The sequence below is a fragment of the Coloeus monedula genome (genome assembly GCF_965178545.1).
Source record: "Coloeus monedula genome assembly, chromosome: 26".
Taxonomy (NCBI): Eukaryota; Metazoa; Chordata; class Aves; order Passeriformes; family Corvidae; genus Coloeus; species Coloeus monedula.
In genome coordinates, this window is record NC_138806.1 from 5,441,150 (window position 1) to 5,459,953 (window position 18,804).

The window sequence follows — 18,804 nt, forward strand, 5'->3', positions numbered from 1 at the left end:
CCCCCCCCCATCCCCGCAGTCCTGTCCCCACTGACATCCCCCATCCCCATTCCACAGGTTTCTGCCCCTCTTTCCCCTCAGACCCCTCCCCTTCCAGCATCCCCCTCAAACCCCCACCCGAGGGTCCAAGGAGGGGACAAGGACCCGCAGGCCATGGCTGAGCAAGGGGACACCCTTTGTGGAGGTCAGTGGGACATTGTGGGGGCTCCTCCCAGGCGGGGAGGGGACGGGGGGGGGCTGCACCCCCAGCCTGGACCCTCACTCTGTATTCCCACAGCCCCTGAGGAGACGTCCCCAGGAGTGACCCTCAGTGACGGCCTCATGGTCACCCGGATCCGGTGAGGATCCCACAGAGCCTGGGCTGGTGGGAAGGGGGGCTCTGGGCACCCCAAAAACGCCGCTGTGTTCCTCTAGACCCACAGGGCTGCTGCCCACCTCCGCCATCCGCTTGGATCGGGAGAACATCTCGTCCATCGGGAAGCTCCGGAGGCTGGCAGAGATCCACAGCCTGTACCTGCAGCAGGTACGGAGCTGTGGGAGCAGCCCAGCTCCTGAGGGGGCCACAGACACCCCCAGTTCTGCTCCTGTTTGCCCTCCCTGAGATCCAGAAGGGAACAGTTTCCCTCCATCCCCAAGGGTCTTGTCCCAGTGACCTCCCCAGTCCCACCCTGGAGGTTTCTGAGCCGCCTGTTCCCTCCCATCCAATGCCAACGCCGCTGGAATTCCGGTGTTTCCAAACACGAGGAGCCTCAGGATCCTCCTGAATTTTGGGGTCCCTCCGTGTCACCCTCCCACCCCATTCCCTCTCCGGAATCTCCTGTGGGAGATCTCCTGGTGCCCCTGGGATCGACTGGAGCAATCCCAGAGCGTTCCCAACGGGTGATTTTTCACGCAGTGGGCAAAAACGTTGAGTTTTTCTATTTAATTTTCCAGAACCAAATTGAGAAGATCGAGAATTTGGACTCTTTTCCCAACCTGAGGTACAGCAGCTGCTGCTCCCGAGGATTTCCCTGGATTCCCTTGGCTGGGGAAAGGGGGGGGGTGTGTCAAATTCCAGCCCTTGGGACTCGGTGTCCTCAGGGGGCTGGGACATCGCCCGTGCTCTCCAGGTTCCTCTGCCTGGCTGGAAACCGCATCCAGAGGGTGCAAAACCTGCAGGCCCTGCCCCACCTGAGCGCCCTGGACCTGTCCCACAACCAGATCCGAGTGCTGGACACAGGTGGGAAGCGGGAGCGGCTCCAGAGGGCTGCAGGATGTGTGGAATGCTCATTCCTGCCCTCCCTGCCTCAGTTTCCCTGGATGGGTTGGGGGTTGGGGGGGAAATGCTGCTTCGGGAATTGCCTCAGGAGTGAGGGAAGAGTTTGGGGGAGCGGGAATTTTGGCTGGAGGGGCTCCTCAGCACCTCTGTGCTTCCCTTTATCCTGGCAGAGGAGCTGCCCCGCAGCCTCCAGATCCTCGACCTGACAGGGAACGAGTGCAGCCGGCAGGTTGGATACAGGTGGGTCAGGAGAGGGAGGAGAGGGAGAACAACCCCCCAAAAATTGGGAGAAGCCTCGGGGTGACCTAACTGTGGCCTTTCAGGACCTCCGAGAGAGCTGGGAAAGGGGCTTTGGATGCGGGATGGAGTGACAGGACACGGGGGAATGGATTCACATTGCCAGAGGGGATTTTGGGGAAGGAATTCCTCCCTGGGAGAGTGGGGAGGGGATGGGATGGAGTTCCCAGAGCAGCTGTGGCTGCCCCTGGATCCCTGGGAGTGTCCAAGGCCGGGTTGGATGGGGCTCGGAGCTGCCTGGGATAGTGGGAGGTGTCCCTGGATGGGATTTAAGGTCCCTTCCCACCCAGACCATTCCATGAAATATCAAACACAGCCTATCCCTCCAAACCCCAAACCTCCACGAAGGCCAGGCTCTGGTGAGCTCAGGGAGGATGGGACACCCACTCCCAGTCCCGTGGCCGTGGAAAATTTGGCTTTTCCTAATTTTTTTCCACAGGGATCTGGTGGTGGCAGCCCTGCCCCGCCTCCTGCAGCTGGATTCCCAGCCCATCCATGGAAACACGGCCGAGGAAGAGGCAGGAGGAGGCTCTTCCAGCAGCGACGAGGAGGAGCTGCTCCCTGAGCTGAGGACTCCCTTCACTGTGGACAGAGGTGCCCGGGTGGGGGACAGGACATGTGGCACTCCTGGGCTCAGGGCTGGCAGTGCCACATCTCCTGTCATTCCCTTCCCTCCCTGGAAGATTTCTTTGTGGATCTGCACCGGGAGCTGGCGGGGTGCGCGCGGCGGAGGCGGAGGAAGACCCTGGAGGAGCACCGGGAGCGGCTGCAGGAGCTGTCGGAGCGCCGGGCTCTGCTGCTGGGCCCGGAACGGGAGCGGCTGCAGGAGCTGTCGGAGCACCGGGAGCGGCTGCAGGAGCTGTCGGAGCGCCGGGAGAGGCTGCAGGAGCTGTCAGAGCACCGGGAGCGGCTGCAGGAGCTGTCAGAGCACCGGGAGCGGCTGCAGGAGCTGTCGGAGCACCGGGAGCGGCTGCAGGAGCTGTCGGAGCACCGGGAGCGGCTGCAGGAGCTGTCGGAGCACCGGGAGAGGCTGCAGGAGCTGTCGGAGCACCGGGAGAGGCTGCAGGAGCTGTCGGAGCGCCGGGCTCTGCTGCTGGGCCCGGAACGGGAGCGGCTGCAGGAGCTGTCGGAGCACCGGGAGCGGCTGCAGGAGCTGTCGGAGCGCCGGGAGAGGCTGCAGGAGCTGTCAGAGCACCGGGAGCGGCTGCAGGAGCTGTCGGAGCACCGGGAGAGGCTGCAGGAGCTGTCAGAGCACCGGGAGCGGCTGCAGGAGCTGTCGGAGCACCGGGAGCGGCTGCAGGAGCTGTCGGAGCACCGGGAGAGGCTGCAGGAGCTGTCGGAGCACCGGGAGAGGCTGCAGGAGCTGTCGGAGCACCGGGCTCTGCTGCTGGGCCCGGAACGGGACAGAGCCACCGGCACCCCCAGGTGAAACCAGGGACACGGCTGTCACCTCTGCCGGTATCCAGAGGGTCCCAGTGAGCTCCTGGTGGCATCCAGCTCCCAGCCAACGCTCTGGAGGAGACTCGTGCCAAAGGAGCAGGGAACGGACAGCTATCCCAAATATCCCTTAGCAGCAGCGTGGTGCCGCGCAGTTGGGAATAAAGTCTTTGTTCCCACCCCAATCCAGCTGGATTCTCCCACCCTGCAGCCATCCCCAGGGGCTGGAAACTGGGGGAAAACACACACGGGGCTGTGGGCAGGAGTGCCAATCCCGTTCCACATCCCCGTCCTTCCCCTCGCACCTCGTTCCAGGCCGTGGCCACCTCTCAGTGCTTCCTCCAGGGTAAATTGGAGGCTGAGACCCACAGGAGGAGAGTCAGGAAGAGTCCGGGTCAGACTCTGGGAAGGTTTTGTCATTCCCAATCCATGAAAAACGCCGTGGGGGAAGCCAAGCCCACCCACCTGGGAGGGGTTTATGTGTAAAACTTCATCTCTGCCTCCACGCAGTCGAAGAAGAGGTCGGCCAGTTCCTCTGGGCAGGGGGTCACAGTGCCCTCCAGCAGCTCCTTCATCCCCTCCAGGCCCTGCTTCTCCAGCTCCTGCAGCGTCTCCAGGAGCTTCTGGCCCTGCTCCTGGCAGGATCAGGGTGGGATCAGACAACTTGGGCAGTCTGCTCCGATCCAGGGTGGGATCAGAGAGCTCAGGGAGTTTGATCCCATCCCAGGGTGGGGTCTGTGGGGTCTGTGATACCTGGTCCTGCTCCATGAGCTCCAGTGCCGCCTGATGCCGGCGGTAGAGCTCATGCCGCCGATCCACAGAGCTCTGGAATCTCGGGATCTGCTTGGCGGGATCCTGCAGGAAGGTCGGCGATCTCACCTGCGGCACCGGCTTGATGCCGGCCACGAACACGAAGGGCTTGAAGACAGACCTGGAGGGGAAGCTGGGATGAGAGAGCGGAATTCCTGGGAACGCCACTTCCCTGTCCCCACCACCAGCCTCACCTGGAGGGGTCAGGGGTGGCGGTGAAGAAGTGGACGCAGGGCAGGGCCGGGTCGCGGGGCAGCACGGACACCATGCTGCCGGCCGTGCGGAACCCCTCCGTGTCCACGCAGATGCCGCTCTCCTTGTCCCGCAGGATGGACATCAATGTCTCCGCCGTGATGCGCCCTGGAGGGACAGGCAGAGCCACCTCAGCACTGCCAGCTCGGCCGTGGGGAGTGGGGACGCACTGGGGCGAGGCGTGGGTGGCCATCCCTGTCCTAGCCCTGGCCCCAGGAACTGGGGAGGTGCCAGCACAGAAGCAGCCCTCAGCCATCCCTGTCCCCATCACTGTCCTTGTCCTGTCCCTGTCCCTGTACTGTCCCCATTCCTGTCCCTGTCCTCTTCCCATTCCCACCCTATCCCTGTCATGTCCCCATCTCTGTCCCTATCCCTGTCCTGTCCTGTTCCCATTCCCATCCCTGTCCCTGTCCTGTCCCCATCCCTGTCCTGTTCCATCTCCATCCCTGTCCTGTCCCCATTCCTGTCCCTGTCCTATCCCCATCCCTGTCCTGTTCCCATCTCCATCCCTGTCCCTGTCCTGTCCCCATTCCTGTCCCCATCCCTGTCCCTGTCCTGTCCCCATCCCTGTCCTGTTCCATCTCCATCCCTGTCCTGTCCCCATCCCTGTCCTGTCCCCATTCCCATCCCTGTCCCTGTCCTGTCCCCATCCCTGTCCTGTTCCATCTCCATCCCTGTCCTGTGCCTGTCCCTGTCCTGTCCCCATTCCTGTCCCTGTCCTGTCTCTATCCCTGTCCTCTTCCCATTCCCATCCCTGTCCCTGTCCTATCCCCATCCCTGTCCTGTTCCCATCTCCATCCCTGTCCTGTCCCTATCCCTGTCCCCATCCCTGTCCTGTTCCCATCTCCATCCCTGTCCCTGTCCTGTCCCCATTCCTGTCCCTATTCCTGTCCTGTCCCCATTCCTGTCCCTGTCCTCTTCCCATTCCCATCCCTGTCCCTGTCCTATCCCTGTCCCTGTCCCTATCCCTGTCCTGTCCCATCCCCGTTCCCACCTGCGTGCTGCCGCAGCAGCTCCTTCCCGGCCTGGAACCGCGCCTTGGCCGCCTCCATGCGCGGGGGCTGCTTCTCCAGGGAGAAAACCTCGGCAAAGGCGAACTCGCCGTCCCCGCTCCACCAGCCCCGGCTCCGCGCCCGCTCCCGCAGCCCCGGGTGCTCTCTCGTGATGTCGCTGCCGATGCTCAGCTGGTTGGAGATGTTGCGGCTGCCCTCTGTGCCAGCCGGGGCGGAGGGGTCACTCGGGGCACAGCGGGACACGCGGCTCCCCTTGCTCCCGGTCCGCCCCGTTCCCGCTCACCGCGGATCCGCTGGGCTGCCCAGTAGCGCCCGGCCGTCTCCAGGACCCAGGCCTCGGTGCGGTCGGCCAGCAGGAAGGTGTTGTGGTACACGAAGGGCACCGGCTCCTCCTTGCAGCTCCCGCCTTGGCCGTAGCGCTCCAGCAGCGCCGTGATCACCTCCAAGGCCTCCCGGGCTGAGCCGCCCCGCTCCAAACCCAGCCTGCGCCGGCAGCGCCCGTCAGACAGCGCCGAGGGCCGGGGCAGGGGGGACACGGTGCCATCCTCACCATCCTCACCATCCTCACCTCACCAGGTCCATGCCCAGCAGCGCCTCGGCCTCGCCCAGGGGCTCGCGGGTCCACACGCCCTCGTTGCCCACGCAGACGCCGCAGTCGTTGGCGCCCATCTCGGCACCCCAGAGCCAGGCGGGGCGGCTCAGCACCACCGCGTGCGTCCGCTCCGCCTGCTCGATCTCCAGGTACGTGCACTGCGGGGACACGGCGGGGACACGGAATACTCAGTGCTCTCTCTGTGCCCTGCAGCCGCCCTGGCACACGGATGTGCTCTGGGGGGGGACACGGTGGGTGACACCCGGCACACTCAGTGCACGGCCCCCTGCAGCCACCCTGGCCCAGGGTGGGGACGCACGGGTGGCCTGACACCTGATGCACTGACCCCTACAGCCGCTTTGGCCCCAGCAAGGTCTCACCTGGACTTTGTCCCCGGGACGGTGGGTGGCAGCGGGGACATAGACGATCTCCTGGACCTCATGGCGGGGACGGTCGGCGTTCTTGCCGAAGATGACGGCGGGGGACGCCGTGTGCGGTGGCAGGGCCACGAAGCAGTCGCAGGACGAGGGCACAGGAGCCTGCCCCGCCATCCTAAACTGGGTCAGGGCGGGCACCGAGTGGGATGTCAACCCCCTGTCCCTGCCCTGGATGTGTCCCCAGGGTCCCTCTGGGGCTGTGGGATGACGTGGTCCCTGGAACTGGGAGCACGTCAGGGACCCCGTGGAGGGGTGAGTTGGGGGGTACCTCCGCCCCGGGACCCCGCAGCTCCGCACCGACCGGAGCCAACCCCCCGCGCAGCCCCGATAACCGGGATACCCCCGCACCGACCGCGGACGGGACCCCCTCCCGCACAGCGCCGGTAACCGAGGACCCCGCGGGACCCTCCACGGACCTGCCGCCGCTCCCGCACCGCCGCCGCCTCCCGGGCCCGCCCCGCTCCGCCCTGTCCAGCCCCGGCCCGCCCTGTCCAGCCCCGGCCGCGCGACGGCGGCGCCCGGTGGCCGGAGGCCGCACGGCGGCAGCGGAGGGGACCGGGACCGGGACCGGAACCGACACCGGCACAGACACCGGCACCCGCGTGGGTCGGGGGGCGTTCCCAAAGGAGCCCAGGGACGGGGGTCCCAATTTTCCTCCCACGGGGAGGGGACGGGGGACCCGGCTGTGAGCTGGGGGGTCCCGTGGGTCAGAGCCCCGCGTGGGTATCACCCTCCGTGGGCACCCCCGCATCCCCGTGGGCAGCACCGGCGTGGGTGGTACCCCCGTGGGCAGCTCCGCATCCCCGTGGGCAGCACCGGCGTGGGCAGCACCCCGCCCGGCCCGCGGTATGCAGACGGACCTGCCGGGCAGCGCCCTGCCCGCGGGAGGGGTGCAGGATGTGACCCTCGTGGGGACCTCGGCTGGTCCCAGCCCGTGTCACCCCCACACCATCCCCGTCCTGAGAAGCCTTGGAGAGCCGAGGCCAGGGTGGGGGGCGCGGGGCTGGACCCCTGAGACTATTGGTGGGGATGATTTGGGGTCGGGATGTCGGATCCCTGAGTCTCTTGGAATGAATGATTTGGGGTCGGGATGCCGGACCCCTGAGACTCTTGGCGGAGATGATTTGGGGTCGGGATGCCGGACCCCTGAGACTCTTGGAATGAATTATTTGGGGTCGGGATTCCAGACTCCTGAGTCTCTTGGCAGGGATGGTTTGGGGGTCGGGGTGCCTGAGTCTCTTGACAGGGATAATTTGGGGTCGGTCCCCTGCGTCCCTTAGCAGGGATGTTTTGGGGTCGGGATGCCGGACCCCGGTGTCCTTCAGCAGGGATGGAGCCGGAGAGCCGGAGCGTGGAAAACACGCGGCGTTTATTCCAGTACAAAACCCAAACCCCACAGCCCCGCAGCCTCTTCACAGCACAAACTCTCCCCTCGCCGGCCGGGGGGCACCTCCCGGGCCACCCCGCTCCATCCCCCCCGCAACCGCCCCCAGCCCGGGGCCCCGGCCGGGCCGGTCCCTCCCTGCCCCGGGGAGGCGGCCCGGGGGTGGGTGGGGGACGCGGCGGTTCGGGGCGCGGGGCCGGGATCCCCACGCCGCAGCAGGCTGGACTGGTTTCCCGGCCGCCGTCCCTCCCCACCCGGTTTTACCGCCTTCATTGCCCCATCGCGGCAGGCAGGGCCCCGGGGGTGCGGGGGCAGAGCGCACCTGGGGCCCCCCCTCGCAGCCCCCCGGCTCTGGGGCAGCTCACTGAGGCTGAACCCCGAGTCCCGGCGTGGCCGTGGGGCTCCCTGCGCGGCCGTTCCCTCCCCAGCCCACCCGTGGGGTGCCCCCGGTGCGGCCCCCCACAATCTGCGGCTGCAGCAGGGGGTCCCCAAAAGACCGGAGCCCCCCAGATGCTCCTGGAGCCGGGCTAAAATCCCGCTGGTGCGACACTGTGGGACCCTTGGGGAGGGTCCTGAGCCCCCCTGAGGTCCCATCGGGAGGTGAAATCCCCCATTTGGGGGACACCGAGGGGGAATTTTGTGCTGGAAAAGGCAAATGCCGGAGTCGGGGACGTCCTTCGAGAGCTGCGGACAGCCCAGGTCACCCGAGTCCTGCCGAGGGACAGCGCTGGCCGTGCTGGGGCTGCGGACACGTCCTCGCAGACCCCCCCAGCGAGACTTCACCTCGTGCTGGGGGGTCCCAGCCCCACGGCTCGTCCCGGCCCCACGGCGCAGGGGGGCTGCTGCCAGCCCCTCCCGCATCCATGGGGACAGGGACAGGGATGGGGACAGGGATGGGACCCTTGGAGGGGTCCTCCCCCTCCCCATCCGCACAGCCCACGGCCACAGCTTCGGCCTGGGACATCCGCTCTGCCCGAGCGGCAAAGCCTGGCTTCACCTTAATAAAATAATAATAATTAATAATTAATAATAATAATTAATAATTAATAATAATAATAATAATAAAACACTCAAAACCGAAGGCCTCGGGGCGCCCTCTGGGCACGGACCCCACTCGACTTCACCTCTACCCCTTCCCCCTGACCTCGGGGTGCTCCGAGCTCGGGCAGCCCCTGACGCGGCCCCCCCAGAGCCCCCAGGATGGGGCCATACCGGGGGATCAGCGCCCCCCCTCCCCCCCCCAAATCTTCCCCCCTCCCCAGATTCCCAACTGGTTTGAACTGGTGTTGGCTGGGGAGCAGCGCCGGGGGGACCCCCGGGTGCCTTGAGCAGCCAGCGAACCCCACCCCACCCGACCCCAGCGCTGCCCCCCCAAACCCCCCTCCCCCTCCCAGGTCCCGGCTTTAGCGTCTCCTTCTGTGTCCAAGGGGTTCTGCCAAAATCGGGGTGTAAGACCCCAAAAGATCTAAAAACCGAGGTTCACGGACCCCCAGCCAGGGGTGCGGGCCAGATACGGGGTGCCCTGGGGACAGGGGGGGCGACCCCAGGGGAGAAAAAAACTACGGGGTCCCTGGTGGGGGAGACCGCGGGGTGTCCCCCGGAGGTGCAGGGACCTGGGAAGGGACAGCGATGGGGTCCCCGGGGGGACGGGCAGCATGCACGGGGGGGCCAGGCAGAGTTCCCTGGAATGACGGGATCCCGGGGAGGGACGGCTACGGAGCCACAGGGGGACAGGCAGCATGCACGGAGGGGACAGCGGGGGTCCCTGAGGGGACAGGGGGATGGCTGCGGTCCCCAGGGGGGTCCCCAGAAGGGACAAAGGGGCACAGGCAGCTCGCCCGGGGTGGGGGATGCCCCTCAGGGAGGGGCGGTGCCGGGGGGGCGGGCGGGGGTCTCGGGGCGGCGGGCGGGCAGCGCGGCCGTGCCAGGCCGGAGGAATGCGGCCGTCCCGGCTCTCCCGGGCCCGCGGCCGCCCCGGTGCTTCCCGCCCGGGGCCGCGGCGGTGGGTGTGGGAAAGCTGCAGGTGTGCGCTTGGGCAACCGCCCGCCGCCCGCCGCTCGCCCGCCGCGGCCCCCGCAGCCCCCCGAGCTCCCCACGGCTCACATTCACGCAGGACTTTTTTTTTTTTTTTTTTCTCCTTTCTTCCGTTTTCCCCCGTTTTAGCCACGATTCAGGCCAAAAAAACCCGGGCTTCGCATCCTCAAGGCCCCCCGGCCAAAGCGGGGCTCCAAGGGGTGGGGGACCCCCGCCAGCTCAGCATCCCCAGCTGGGGCAGGGGGATGTCGGCAGCCCCCGACCCCCCGCGTGCCGCCCGTGGGGGACTCTGCCAAAACCTCGTGGGTGACGAGAGAACGGGGCTGGCACGGGCTGGGGGCCGAGCCCCGGGTGCCACAGTTTGGAGGGGACCGTGCGGAGGGGGCCGGGGGGCTGCGGCCGCCCTCTCCGAGCGGAGGCTCCCGGCTTTCTCCTCCTCTCTCCCTTTCTCCTTCTCCTTCCTCCCCTTTGGGCTGGACGTGCCCAGGCAGCGCCTGCTCCTTCGGCTCCCATTGATGTTCCTCCCAAACAGCCCCGCCGCCTGCCAGCAGCCTCCCGAAAAAAAAAAAAAAAAAGATTTGGGAAGCCGGGGGAGGATCGGGGAGGGGGGGGGGGGAAGAACCGGGGCGGGAGAGCGGGAGCGGGACAAGTGAAACCGCCGCGGGGCAGCTCCGGCTGCGGCGCTCCCCAACGCCGCAGCGGGGGACGGGGCCGCGCCACCAGCCTTGTCCCCGGCCTCGCCACCGCTCCCAGCACAAGGTGCCAGCCCTGCGTCCACCCCCGCCCTAAATCCCTTCGGAGACCGGCCCCGAAGGGTCCCCTCCGGCCACCCCCGCCCCACCTCCATCCGTGTCCCCCCCGGGGCTCAGCGGCTCAGTTTGTGGGGGCGGCCGTGCCCCCCTCCGACTCCCTCTTGCCTCCCTTGGCGGCCGACGGGTCCCCGGCGCCTTTGCCCTCGGGTTCGGCCCCGTCCTTGCCGCCGTCGTGCGTCTTCATGTGCTTGCCCAGGTGGTCGCTGCGCATGAAGACGCGGCCGCAGACGGGGCAGGAGAATTTCTTGGCGCCCGTGTGGGTCTGGAGGTGCCGCTGCAGCTCGTCGGAGCGGGTGAAGCGCTTGCCGCAGAAGAGCCAGTTGCAGACGAAGGGCCGGTCGCCGCTGTGCCAGCGCAGGTGGGCTTTCAGGTGGGAGGTCTTGGCGTACGCCTTCCCGCAGCCGGGAATGTGGCAGTTGTGCAGGTGCTTGCGCTTCACCCCCTCGGGGCACGGGCCCCCCCTCTCCGCCTCCTGGCAGTTGGGGCAGCGGCACGCCGCCTGCCCCCCGCCCCTGGGCACGGCCCGCCGGGCCCCCTTCGGCCGCCCCCCGCCCTCCGCCTCCGGGCCCCGCGGCTCCGGGGGCCCCTCCAGCGCCTTCACCCCCTCCGCCGCCAGGAGATGCTGCGCGGGCGGGGGCAGCAGGTGGGCGGGGGGCGCGCAGAGCTGGTGCTCGCCCCCGCCGTACCCGCCCAGGGCCGCGGGCAGCCCGGGGTGCGCGGGCACCTGCAGCCCCCCGCCTTGCCCGGGGGGCAGCTCCATCCAGCTGGCTCCGGCGTGGAGGTCCCACCAGTTGACACCTCCGCCCTCCTCGCCGGGGGCGCCGGGGTGCGGGGGTCGGAACCAGGGCTCGTAGGGATGCGCCATGTCCGGGGCGGCCGGCAGCAGCTTGGCGTAGGCTCCGGAGGCGGCGGGGCCGTCGGGGGGCAGCTCTAACCTCGGGGGGCCATGGGGCTCGTAGGCGCCGGGGGCGGCGAAGGCGGCGGCGGCGGCGGCGGCGGCGTCGTCGGGCCCCGGCAGCGGCAGCTCCGGCGGCGGCAGCGGCGAGGCGAAGTCGGGGGCCCCCGGCGCGGCGGGGCCGTGGGGCTGGAAGGGCTGGAGCGGCTGCAGGTCCAGGTGGGTCGGGGAGGCGCGGGGCGCGTCCGAGGGCTGGGATCCCAGGGAGCCGCAGACCGCCGTCAGCATTGCGGGGCGGCGGCGCGCACAGACCTGCGGGGCCAAGCGGGGCGGGCGGGGAGGGGGAGAAGAGCTGTGAGAAAAGGGGGGGCACAGCTCCGCACCCCCCGTCCCTGCGCGCACCGGCACCGCGCCGCCTGCGTTTTGGGGTCACTGAGCCCCCCACCGAGGGGGTTGCGCTGCTCTGCGACACCGCTGTGACATCACGATGGTGGCACCAGTTTGGGGGGACACCCCTTAGACCCGTCCCTGTCCCCTACGGACCCCGTGCCAGCCCCTGGTGCCGGTGGGTCCCGCCTGCAGCCCAAAGGGGTCGGTGCCTAATTCCAAAATCCAAGGAAACCTCCAACATCTGCCTTGTCACTTCCCTGACTCCGTCCCCCAGCGCGGCCGGGTCCCCGAGGGGACAGCGGTGGCATCCCCAAGCCCATGCCCCAGCCACGGGGGGACACGGCACCCCCGGGGGGACACGGCACCCACGAGGCCAACCTGGCTCTCCCGCATCCCAGCCGGGCTGGGAAACCATCACCCCCACCTTTGCTCCCGCCCCAAGCCCAGGGCCCAGCTGGGAGCCCTCAGGCCCGTTTTTGGGGGGGCTGCACCCCCAGGCCGCTTGGCAGCAGGATGAGGCAGCGAAGCCGCGGGCCGAGCCCCTGGCAGCGCTTTGAAGCCCGGCTCGGGGCTGCCTTCGCCCGCGGCCCCGGGGCCCCGGGGGCACCGGCGGCACCCCCAGACCCCCGGGCACCCGCAGGCTCCCAGCAGGGCGGCCGTGACTCAGCGGGAGCTGTGCAAACCCCACTGGGGACGGGCCCCACCCCGGTGTCGAAATCCACCTGCCGCCACCGGCTCCCGCCCCCCACCTTCCCACCGGCGCCGCGCCGAGGGGCGGCCGGGACCCCCCTCCCTGGAAACCCCCCCATTGCCCCCTCTCGCCACCAGCTCCTTCTCCCCCACACTGCTCCCCCCGGCTCCTCAGCACCCCCAGCCCGCGTGGGACAGGGACGGACCTTTAGGGACACTTTTGGGGGGTGCTGAAAGATTTGGGGTGGGAGATCCCCTGAACAAAGGGGCCGGAGCCCCGGAGCCCCTGGATCCCAGCACTGCGATTCCAGGGCAGGGAGAGGATCCCCACAATGCTGAAGACCACCCCAAACTGAGTGAAGACACCGTTTTCCCCTGCCAGGTGTCACCCAGGAAGGCAGGGGGAGCCCAAAGATCAGCGTGGGTGTTTTGAGGGGGGGGTCCCAAAATCTCCCCGACAGGACCCACCTGTACCTGTGCCACCGACACTCGCGGGGGCAGGATGAGCCCCTCGGGGTGGCAGCTGAGCAGGTTTTGGGGTCCTGCTCCCCAGTGGGGACCGTCCCTGCCTCCTGGGGACACGAGTGGGGTCAGAGAGGGCTGGCACTGAGGGGGTCCCTCGCTCCCACTCGTGGTGGTGCTCAGTGGGGTCCTGACCCCTCCTAGACCCCTGCTCCCCATGAGCTCAAAACTGGGGTCAAACCCACAAAACGCCACGGTGACAGCCCGTCACGGGGCTTTGGGGTGGCAGCTGGCACCCACAGGGTCCCCCCAGATCTGGGGACTGAGGGGACCTGGCAGGGACATCCCACAGCCCCCCTAACCTCCAAAGGGAGTGGAAGGGATCCTCCGTGGGGTCCGGGGGTCGGTCCCACCCCATCAGATCCAGCACGACCCCATCAGGGCTCTCCTGGCTCACCCCATTCCCAACCATCCCCCTCGGCTCGGGGGTCCCAGCGACCCCCGCAGTGCAGCCCCGCCGTGACCAGCGGCACCATCCCCCCCCATCCCAGCTCCAAACCCGGGGAAAAAGGGCCACGACTGGGATGGGGGGAGCGCTGGGAGAACCCCCCATCCACGGGCCCGCCTCAGCCAGCCATGGAGCCTCCCAGGACGTTTTTCCATCCGGGAATGATGACAAAAATCCCCAGGGGCCCCCAGCGTCCTCCCTCCCTCCCTGGCGGGGCTCAGCGACGCGTTGGCCATTTCACCGCAGGGAAACTGAGGCAGCGGCGGGTGAAGCGTCCCGTGAGTCACGGCCCGGGCTGGGCAGAGGCGGCCCGGCCCCGTCTCCCAGCCCCGCCGGTGCCTCGCCCCGCGGCGGGGCCGGGCGGGCGCCGCTGCCCCCAGCACCGGCAGCCCCGACGGGGGGGAACGGGGGCGGCGGTGGGAGCCGGGCCCGCGGGCTCGGGGGATGCCGCGGTTTTGGGGGGATGCCGTGAGTGCCGGGGGGGTGCCCCGATGTCGGGGGGACGCTGCGGGGTCGGGGGGTGCGGTGGGTTCGGGATCGTCCCCGCCGCACGGCCCACGGCAGCGCTTCCCGGAGCCGCAGCGGAGCTCCCCGGGGATTTTTGGGGAGGGGAACGGGGCCGCACCGGTGGCGGCGGGGGTGGGGGGGTCCAGCCTGTGCAGCCCTTCGCGGGGCTCGGCACCGGAGCGGGGGCTCGGCACGGCGGGAGGGGTCTCAGCCCCACGGGAAGAGTCCCGGTCCCGCGGGGAGGGGATCGCGCTGGAAATTGGAGCGGGGGGACACAGCGCGGTGTCCCGGGAGCCCCGGTGGCCAGCGGATGCGGCGGGGTGGCGAGCAGGGACTTGCCGGGGCCGGAGCGGGCGGTGGGACCGCCGCGGCCGCGTCGCAGCCGCCGGTCAGGGCAGCCGCGTCCCCGGCACCCTCCCGGGGGTCCCGTCGGGGGTCCCCGCGTCCGGCAGCACCGGGGGTACGTACGGGTCTAGCGGCAGCGAGGTCCCGGCGGGTCCGTCCTCATCGGCGTGGCGCGGGCGCTGCTTCCCGAGGGGACCCCGAGGGACCCGCGCGGCTCCCCAGGGACGGGGCACCCACTGGGCCGGGCGAGCAGGAATGGCCGGGTCCCAGCCCGGCGGCCGGCTCTTCCCTCCGCCCCCCCGCCCAGCTCCACCCCCGGCCCCGGTGATTTTAACCCTTGGAGGCAGAGCCGCAGCCCCACCGCTTGACAGGAGCCGGCTCCGGTCCCAGGATCCGGCGGATGAAAGCGGAGGGAGGGGACGGGAAGTTCGCAGCAGACACCGCAAGCAGGGGGGTAATTAAAGAAGAAAGCAACAACCGCCTCCCTCCCTCCCGCGTCCGTGGCCGCCTCCTCCTGCCACCCCCCCGGGGACCCCCGGGCACCCCTTCTGCCCCCTGGCAGGGCAGCTGTCCCCCCTCGGCTGTTGGTGACACGCAGGTGGCTGCCCTCCCCTCCTGCCACCCCCTCCCGGAGACCCCCGGGCCCCCCGCTTGTCCCCACATCAAGGGGTGACACGCGGGGGTGGCCGCTGTCCCCCTGCCACCCCCGCGGGGACCCCCGGTTCGTGTCGCCGCCCCGGGGGTGACACACGGAGGGATGTCACCTGTCCCCGTGAGGGGCTCAGTGCCCCCCGTGGCGCCTCGGGCCTGGGCCGTGGGATAAATGGGACAGGGATGGACACAGGGGACAATTTTGGGGCCAGAGCCGGACCCGCGGCAGGAGGGAGTGGGACGCTGGTGGCAGGACCCACCGTGACCCCGATGGATTTGGGGCGGCCCAAAAAAGCCCAGAAGGTCTTGGCTGAGCCTGTCCCCACCTGGCCGGGGGTGTCCAACCCCCCCCTGTCTCCCGTGTCCCCCCCCCGAGGCTGCCGGCAGGGACAAACCCCGGGAGCTGCCGGGTGACAACACCACGGCCAGTGGAGCCACTTAATCACCGGCGCGTCGTGTCCCCATTTCAAACCCCTGCGCCTGGCCGGTGGCCACCAGAGCCCCGTGGGGACCCCGGTGGGCACGGTGGGAGCCCAGCCGCCCCCACATCGCACGGGAAAAGGCGCTGGTGGCCCCGCAGAGCCGGGACCGGGCTGGCAGCGCCAGGATCCCGGCTGCCGCGTGGGAGCCCGCATCTCCCGGCGAGCCTGCCAAGCGCCCGGCCGGGCGGAGGGTGCAGGGAGCTCCTCCTTCGCCTTGGGGAAAACTCTCCTGGTTTTCATCATCGCAGCAGGGATGGCTCCACCGCCGCCGCCACCGAAACGCGGCTGCCTTGTGGGCTGAGCGCGGCTCCACGGCCCGGCTCGGCCGGGCTCCGGGAGGGGCGTCCCGGGGTGGGCGTGGAGGGTGGGGACCCTGGGATGGGGACCCTGGGATGAGGACCCTGGGATGGGGACCCCGGGATGGGGACCCTGGAATGGGGACCCCGGGATGGGGATCCTGGGATGGGGACCCCGGGATGGGGACCCCGGGATGGGGATCCCGGGATGGGGATCCTGGAATGTGGACCCCAGGATGGGGATCCTGGGATGTGGACCCCGGGATGGGGACCCTGGGATGGGGATCCCGGGATGGGGATATCCTGCCGTGGGGATGCCGGGGTGGGAAGGGGCAGGACGAGCGGCTGGTGGGGTTGGTTGTGCAGAAATGGGTTGAACACACGCACGGGGCTCTGTAGGGCACATATGGGGGATTTGGGGGGACCCCCAAGTCCAGGGTCTCACTGTGTTTCCTCTGCTTGCCCAGGAGGATCCAGGGCCGTTCCTGTGGCTGCTCCAGCTTGGGGACCGCCGAGTGTTGTTGGTGGCCTCGGGCTCCCTGGCTGACCCCTGTTGGGGGCTGGATCGTGGCCACCAGCAGCTCTTTGGGGCAAACTGGGCGTGTGCAGCTCTGGCCATCCCCATCCCAGACCCCATCCCCATACCCAGTCCCCATCCCAGTCCCCATCCCCGCCGTGCCACCACAGGGAGCAGGGACCGTGTCTCCTGGTCCCCAGCTGCCCCTCAGCCACCCGTGCACCCTGCACACGTGGCCTGTCCCACGTCCCTTTGCTCCAGGGACTTCTCCCAGTTCTCCCAGTGCAGGAGGGTCCCAGCTGCTCCCATCCCTGCCATTTCCAGCGAGGTCCCTCTCCAGGAAGGGGCTGCAGGGTGGGAGGATGTGGGGAACACCGTGGGGACAAGGATGAGGATTTGGGAAGGCCCTGACCGCCTCATCCTGCCAGCACCGGCCCCCAAAACCCCACTGGGACCCTCCAGACCCATCCCAAAACACCGATCCTGGGCAGGGATCCTGCTGGGATGAGGCAGTGGCACAGGACTGGGGGGACTGGGAGGACTGGGGGGACGGGGGGACCAGGATTTGGGGTGTCTGGGGATCCCCCTTAAGCAGAGCTGGGACCACGCATGGGAAGGGAATCCCGGCGCATTCCAGGGGGGATCTCCTCTCGCCACCGAGTGTCTGAAACCCCGAGCCAGTGCCTTGAAATTACAGCTTATTACAGAGCTCATTTGCATAAATTATAAGGCAAGAGGCAAATGCCTCCAATCCCTCCGAGTGATCAGGGAGCTCCGGCGAGGGACCGAGGAGGGACTGGTGGGTTTGCGGTGGGGACAGGAGGGGTCCAAAACTGCAGCGGGACCTCGGGGTGTCCCCCCCACTCGCCAGAGGTGTCCCCAGAGCTGGGCACAGCCTGGCCCGGAGGGGACACGGCCGTCGCTGTGCCCTGGTGGGTGACAGGGAGGGGGACAAGGGCAGGACCGGGCTGGGGAGGCGCAGCCCTACAGCACTGGGGGCTGGGGACAGCGCTGGCCCCAGGGGAAATCGGGGTGGGGGATGAAGGGACGGAGCAGGACAGAGGGACGGAGCAGGACAGAGGGATGGAGCAGGACAGAGGGATGGAGCAGGACAGTCACCTCCCGGCCCCCTCAGTACCACGCGGATGGAGGAACAGAGGCACAGCGATGTCCCCTCAGGCCCCAAGACGATGCTGGGGGACAAAGGGACATCCCAAGCCTCCTCCCAGCCCTGTGGCCGAGCACTTCAAACGCTCCTGGCTCCGGAAAGGCCGGCGATTTCCTCCTGGGCCATACAAGAAATCGGAGAGGGGAGTGGGACAGGAGCGTGTCCCCGCCGCTGTGTGCGCAGCGGGTGTCACACCGCGTGTCTGAGCTCATCCCTGGCCCCGAGCACATCCGTGTGCGCCCTCCCACGCGGGTGGGTGCTGATCACGCAGTCGGGGTGTCCCGGAGGGGTCCCCGAGGGAGCTCTGCCGCGGGTGCCGCAGGACTGCGCCGTCTGGGTCGCCCCGTCCCGGGGGGACACCCCGGGGGTGCCCGCGGGGCCTCAGACGGGGACAGACGGAGCTCCCCGGGGGTTTTGGGGGGCCCCACGCCCAGACGGCCCCGAGGGGGTGACGCTGGGGTGACGTTGAACTGGTGGGAGCCCGGGGGGGACCCCGAGACTCTTGGAGGTGGCGCGGTGGGGACGATGCCAGGTGAGGAAGGGATGGTGGTGGCACTGCGTGGTCACAGCCCTGTGGGGTGGGCGCAGTCCTGGGGGGGGGGTGTAAAGGTCCCCACGAGGTGGTCACAGCCCCTGCGAGGTGGTCACAGCCCCACGGGGATGTCACAATAAATGGTGGGACACGACCCCCTGCCTGTGCCCAAGCTGGGCCAGCACGGGGACAACGGCCGAGCCCCGTGCCAGCCAGCATGCCCTGGGGGACAGCTGGCAAGGGGCTGCCCACCTGCTCCCCGAGGACAGGGCCACCTGCCAGCCTGGCAGAGATACCTATCGGGATTATCGCGACGGGATTCCCCTGCCCGCAGCGTGCGCCAGGTCACGGCGTGCCCGGAGGCAGCGTTTCCTCAGCGGGAGCAGGAATTACTGTCGGGACTCGACCTCTGCGACGCGGCGACGGAGCTGGCAGCTCGGTGGAGGGTTAAATGCGATTTTTAATTTGAGTTTTAATTAGTCCCGTGCTAATCTCGCTGCCGTATCTGCGCCCAACCGGCCCGGCTGTCAGTCACGGCCTGGGGAAACCTGCCCGGCACGGGGTGGGGAGCGCCCGGCAGCGCCCGCCCGGCACGGGGCACGTGGAGGCAGCGGGGACGGGGACGTGGGGAAGGGGACAGGGACACGGACACGGACACTGGGCTGAACTGGGCACGTGGGGACACGGCTGCGCTGAGAATGGGACACACGGATGTGGTGGGAATGGGACACCTGGATGGGAATTGGGACACGCGGGTGCTTTGGGGACAGGGACACTGCACCAGAGACGGGACACGGGGCTGCAGCGGGAATGGGGACACGGGTGCAGAGGGAATTGGGAAAGGTGGATGCACTGGGGACGGGGACACGGGGCTGCACCGGGGATGGGGCACACGGACGGGAAACGGGGACGCGGGGATGCACCGGGCATGGGGACAGGGACACGCAGCTGCGCTGGGGGCAGCGGCACCGGGAGAAGGCGACATGGGTGCCCCGGGGATGGGACCCGGCTGCACTGGGGACAGGGACACGGGGC

At 68.9% G+C, this 18,804-nt stretch overlaps 3 protein-coding genes across 8 annotated transcripts; 1 reads left to right on the forward strand and 2 right to left on the reverse strand.

The window, feature by feature from the left end:
• Nucleotides 1-153: 153 nt before the first annotated feature.
• LRRC46 (leucine rich repeat containing 46) lies at nt 154-3,049 on the forward strand (the record flags this gene model as incomplete). Its single annotated transcript, XM_082297470.1, is given in 8 exon segments — nt 154-184; nt 278-338; nt 415-523; nt 934-980; nt 1,110-1,219; nt 1,429-1,498; nt 1,995-2,243; nt 2,246-3,049. Coding segments are annotated over 8 exon segments (1,416 nt in total). The 3' UTR covers nt 2,985-3,049.
• On the reverse strand, nt 2,507-6,548 carry SCRN2 (secernin 2). 6 transcript variants are annotated; one of them, XM_082297465.1, is made up of 9 exons: nt 6,513-6,548; nt 6,040-6,216; nt 5,636-5,817; nt 5,351-5,550; nt 5,049-5,264; nt 3,997-4,162; nt 3,746-3,923; nt 3,458-3,627; nt 2,507-2,564 (listed from the first exon to the last, which is right to left on the reverse strand). In XM_082297465.1, the coding sequence occupies exons 2-8, from the start codon at nt 6,208-6,210 to the stop codon at nt 3,469-3,471; spliced, it is 1,272 nt and encodes a 423-aa protein (XP_082153591.1). In that variant the 5' UTR covers nt 6,211-6,216; nt 6,513-6,548; the 3' UTR covers nt 2,507-2,564; nt 3,458-3,468. The 6 variants fall into 6 exon arrangements, with proteins under 6 accessions (XP_082153591.1, XP_082153588.1, XP_082153589.1 ...); XM_082297462.1 differs by lacking the exon at nt 2,507-2,564 and adding an exon at nt 2,772-2,888; XM_082297463.1 differs by lacking the exon at nt 2,507-2,564 and adding an exon at nt 2,812-2,858.
• Nucleotides 6,549-10,387: 3,839 nt separating this feature from the next.
• On the reverse strand, nt 10,388-11,509 carry SP6 (Sp6 transcription factor; the record flags this gene model as incomplete). The annotated part of the gene is made up of 1 exon (XM_082297295.1): nt 10,388-11,509. The coding sequence occupies one exon, from the start codon at nt 11,507-11,509 to the stop codon at nt 10,388-10,390; it is 1,122 nt and encodes a 373-aa protein (XP_082153421.1).
• Nucleotides 11,510-18,804: the final 7,295 nt, after the last annotated feature.

Bases quoted from the DNA above. Each gene is read 5' to 3' on its own strand.
- SCRN2 (XM_082297465.1), bottom strand. From the start codon at position 6,210: ATGGCGGGGCAGGCTCCTGTGCCCTCGTCCTGCGACTGCTTCGTGGCC. The intron at 5,818-6,039 runs GTGAGACCTTGC...GTGTCCCCGCAG, and splicing joins GTCCCGGGGACAAAGTCCAG to TGCACGTACCTGGAGATCGA. The intron at 3,628-3,745 runs GTATCACAGACC...TGATCCTGCCAG, and splicing joins AGCTCATGGAGCAGGACCAG to GAGCAGGGCCAGAAGCTCCT.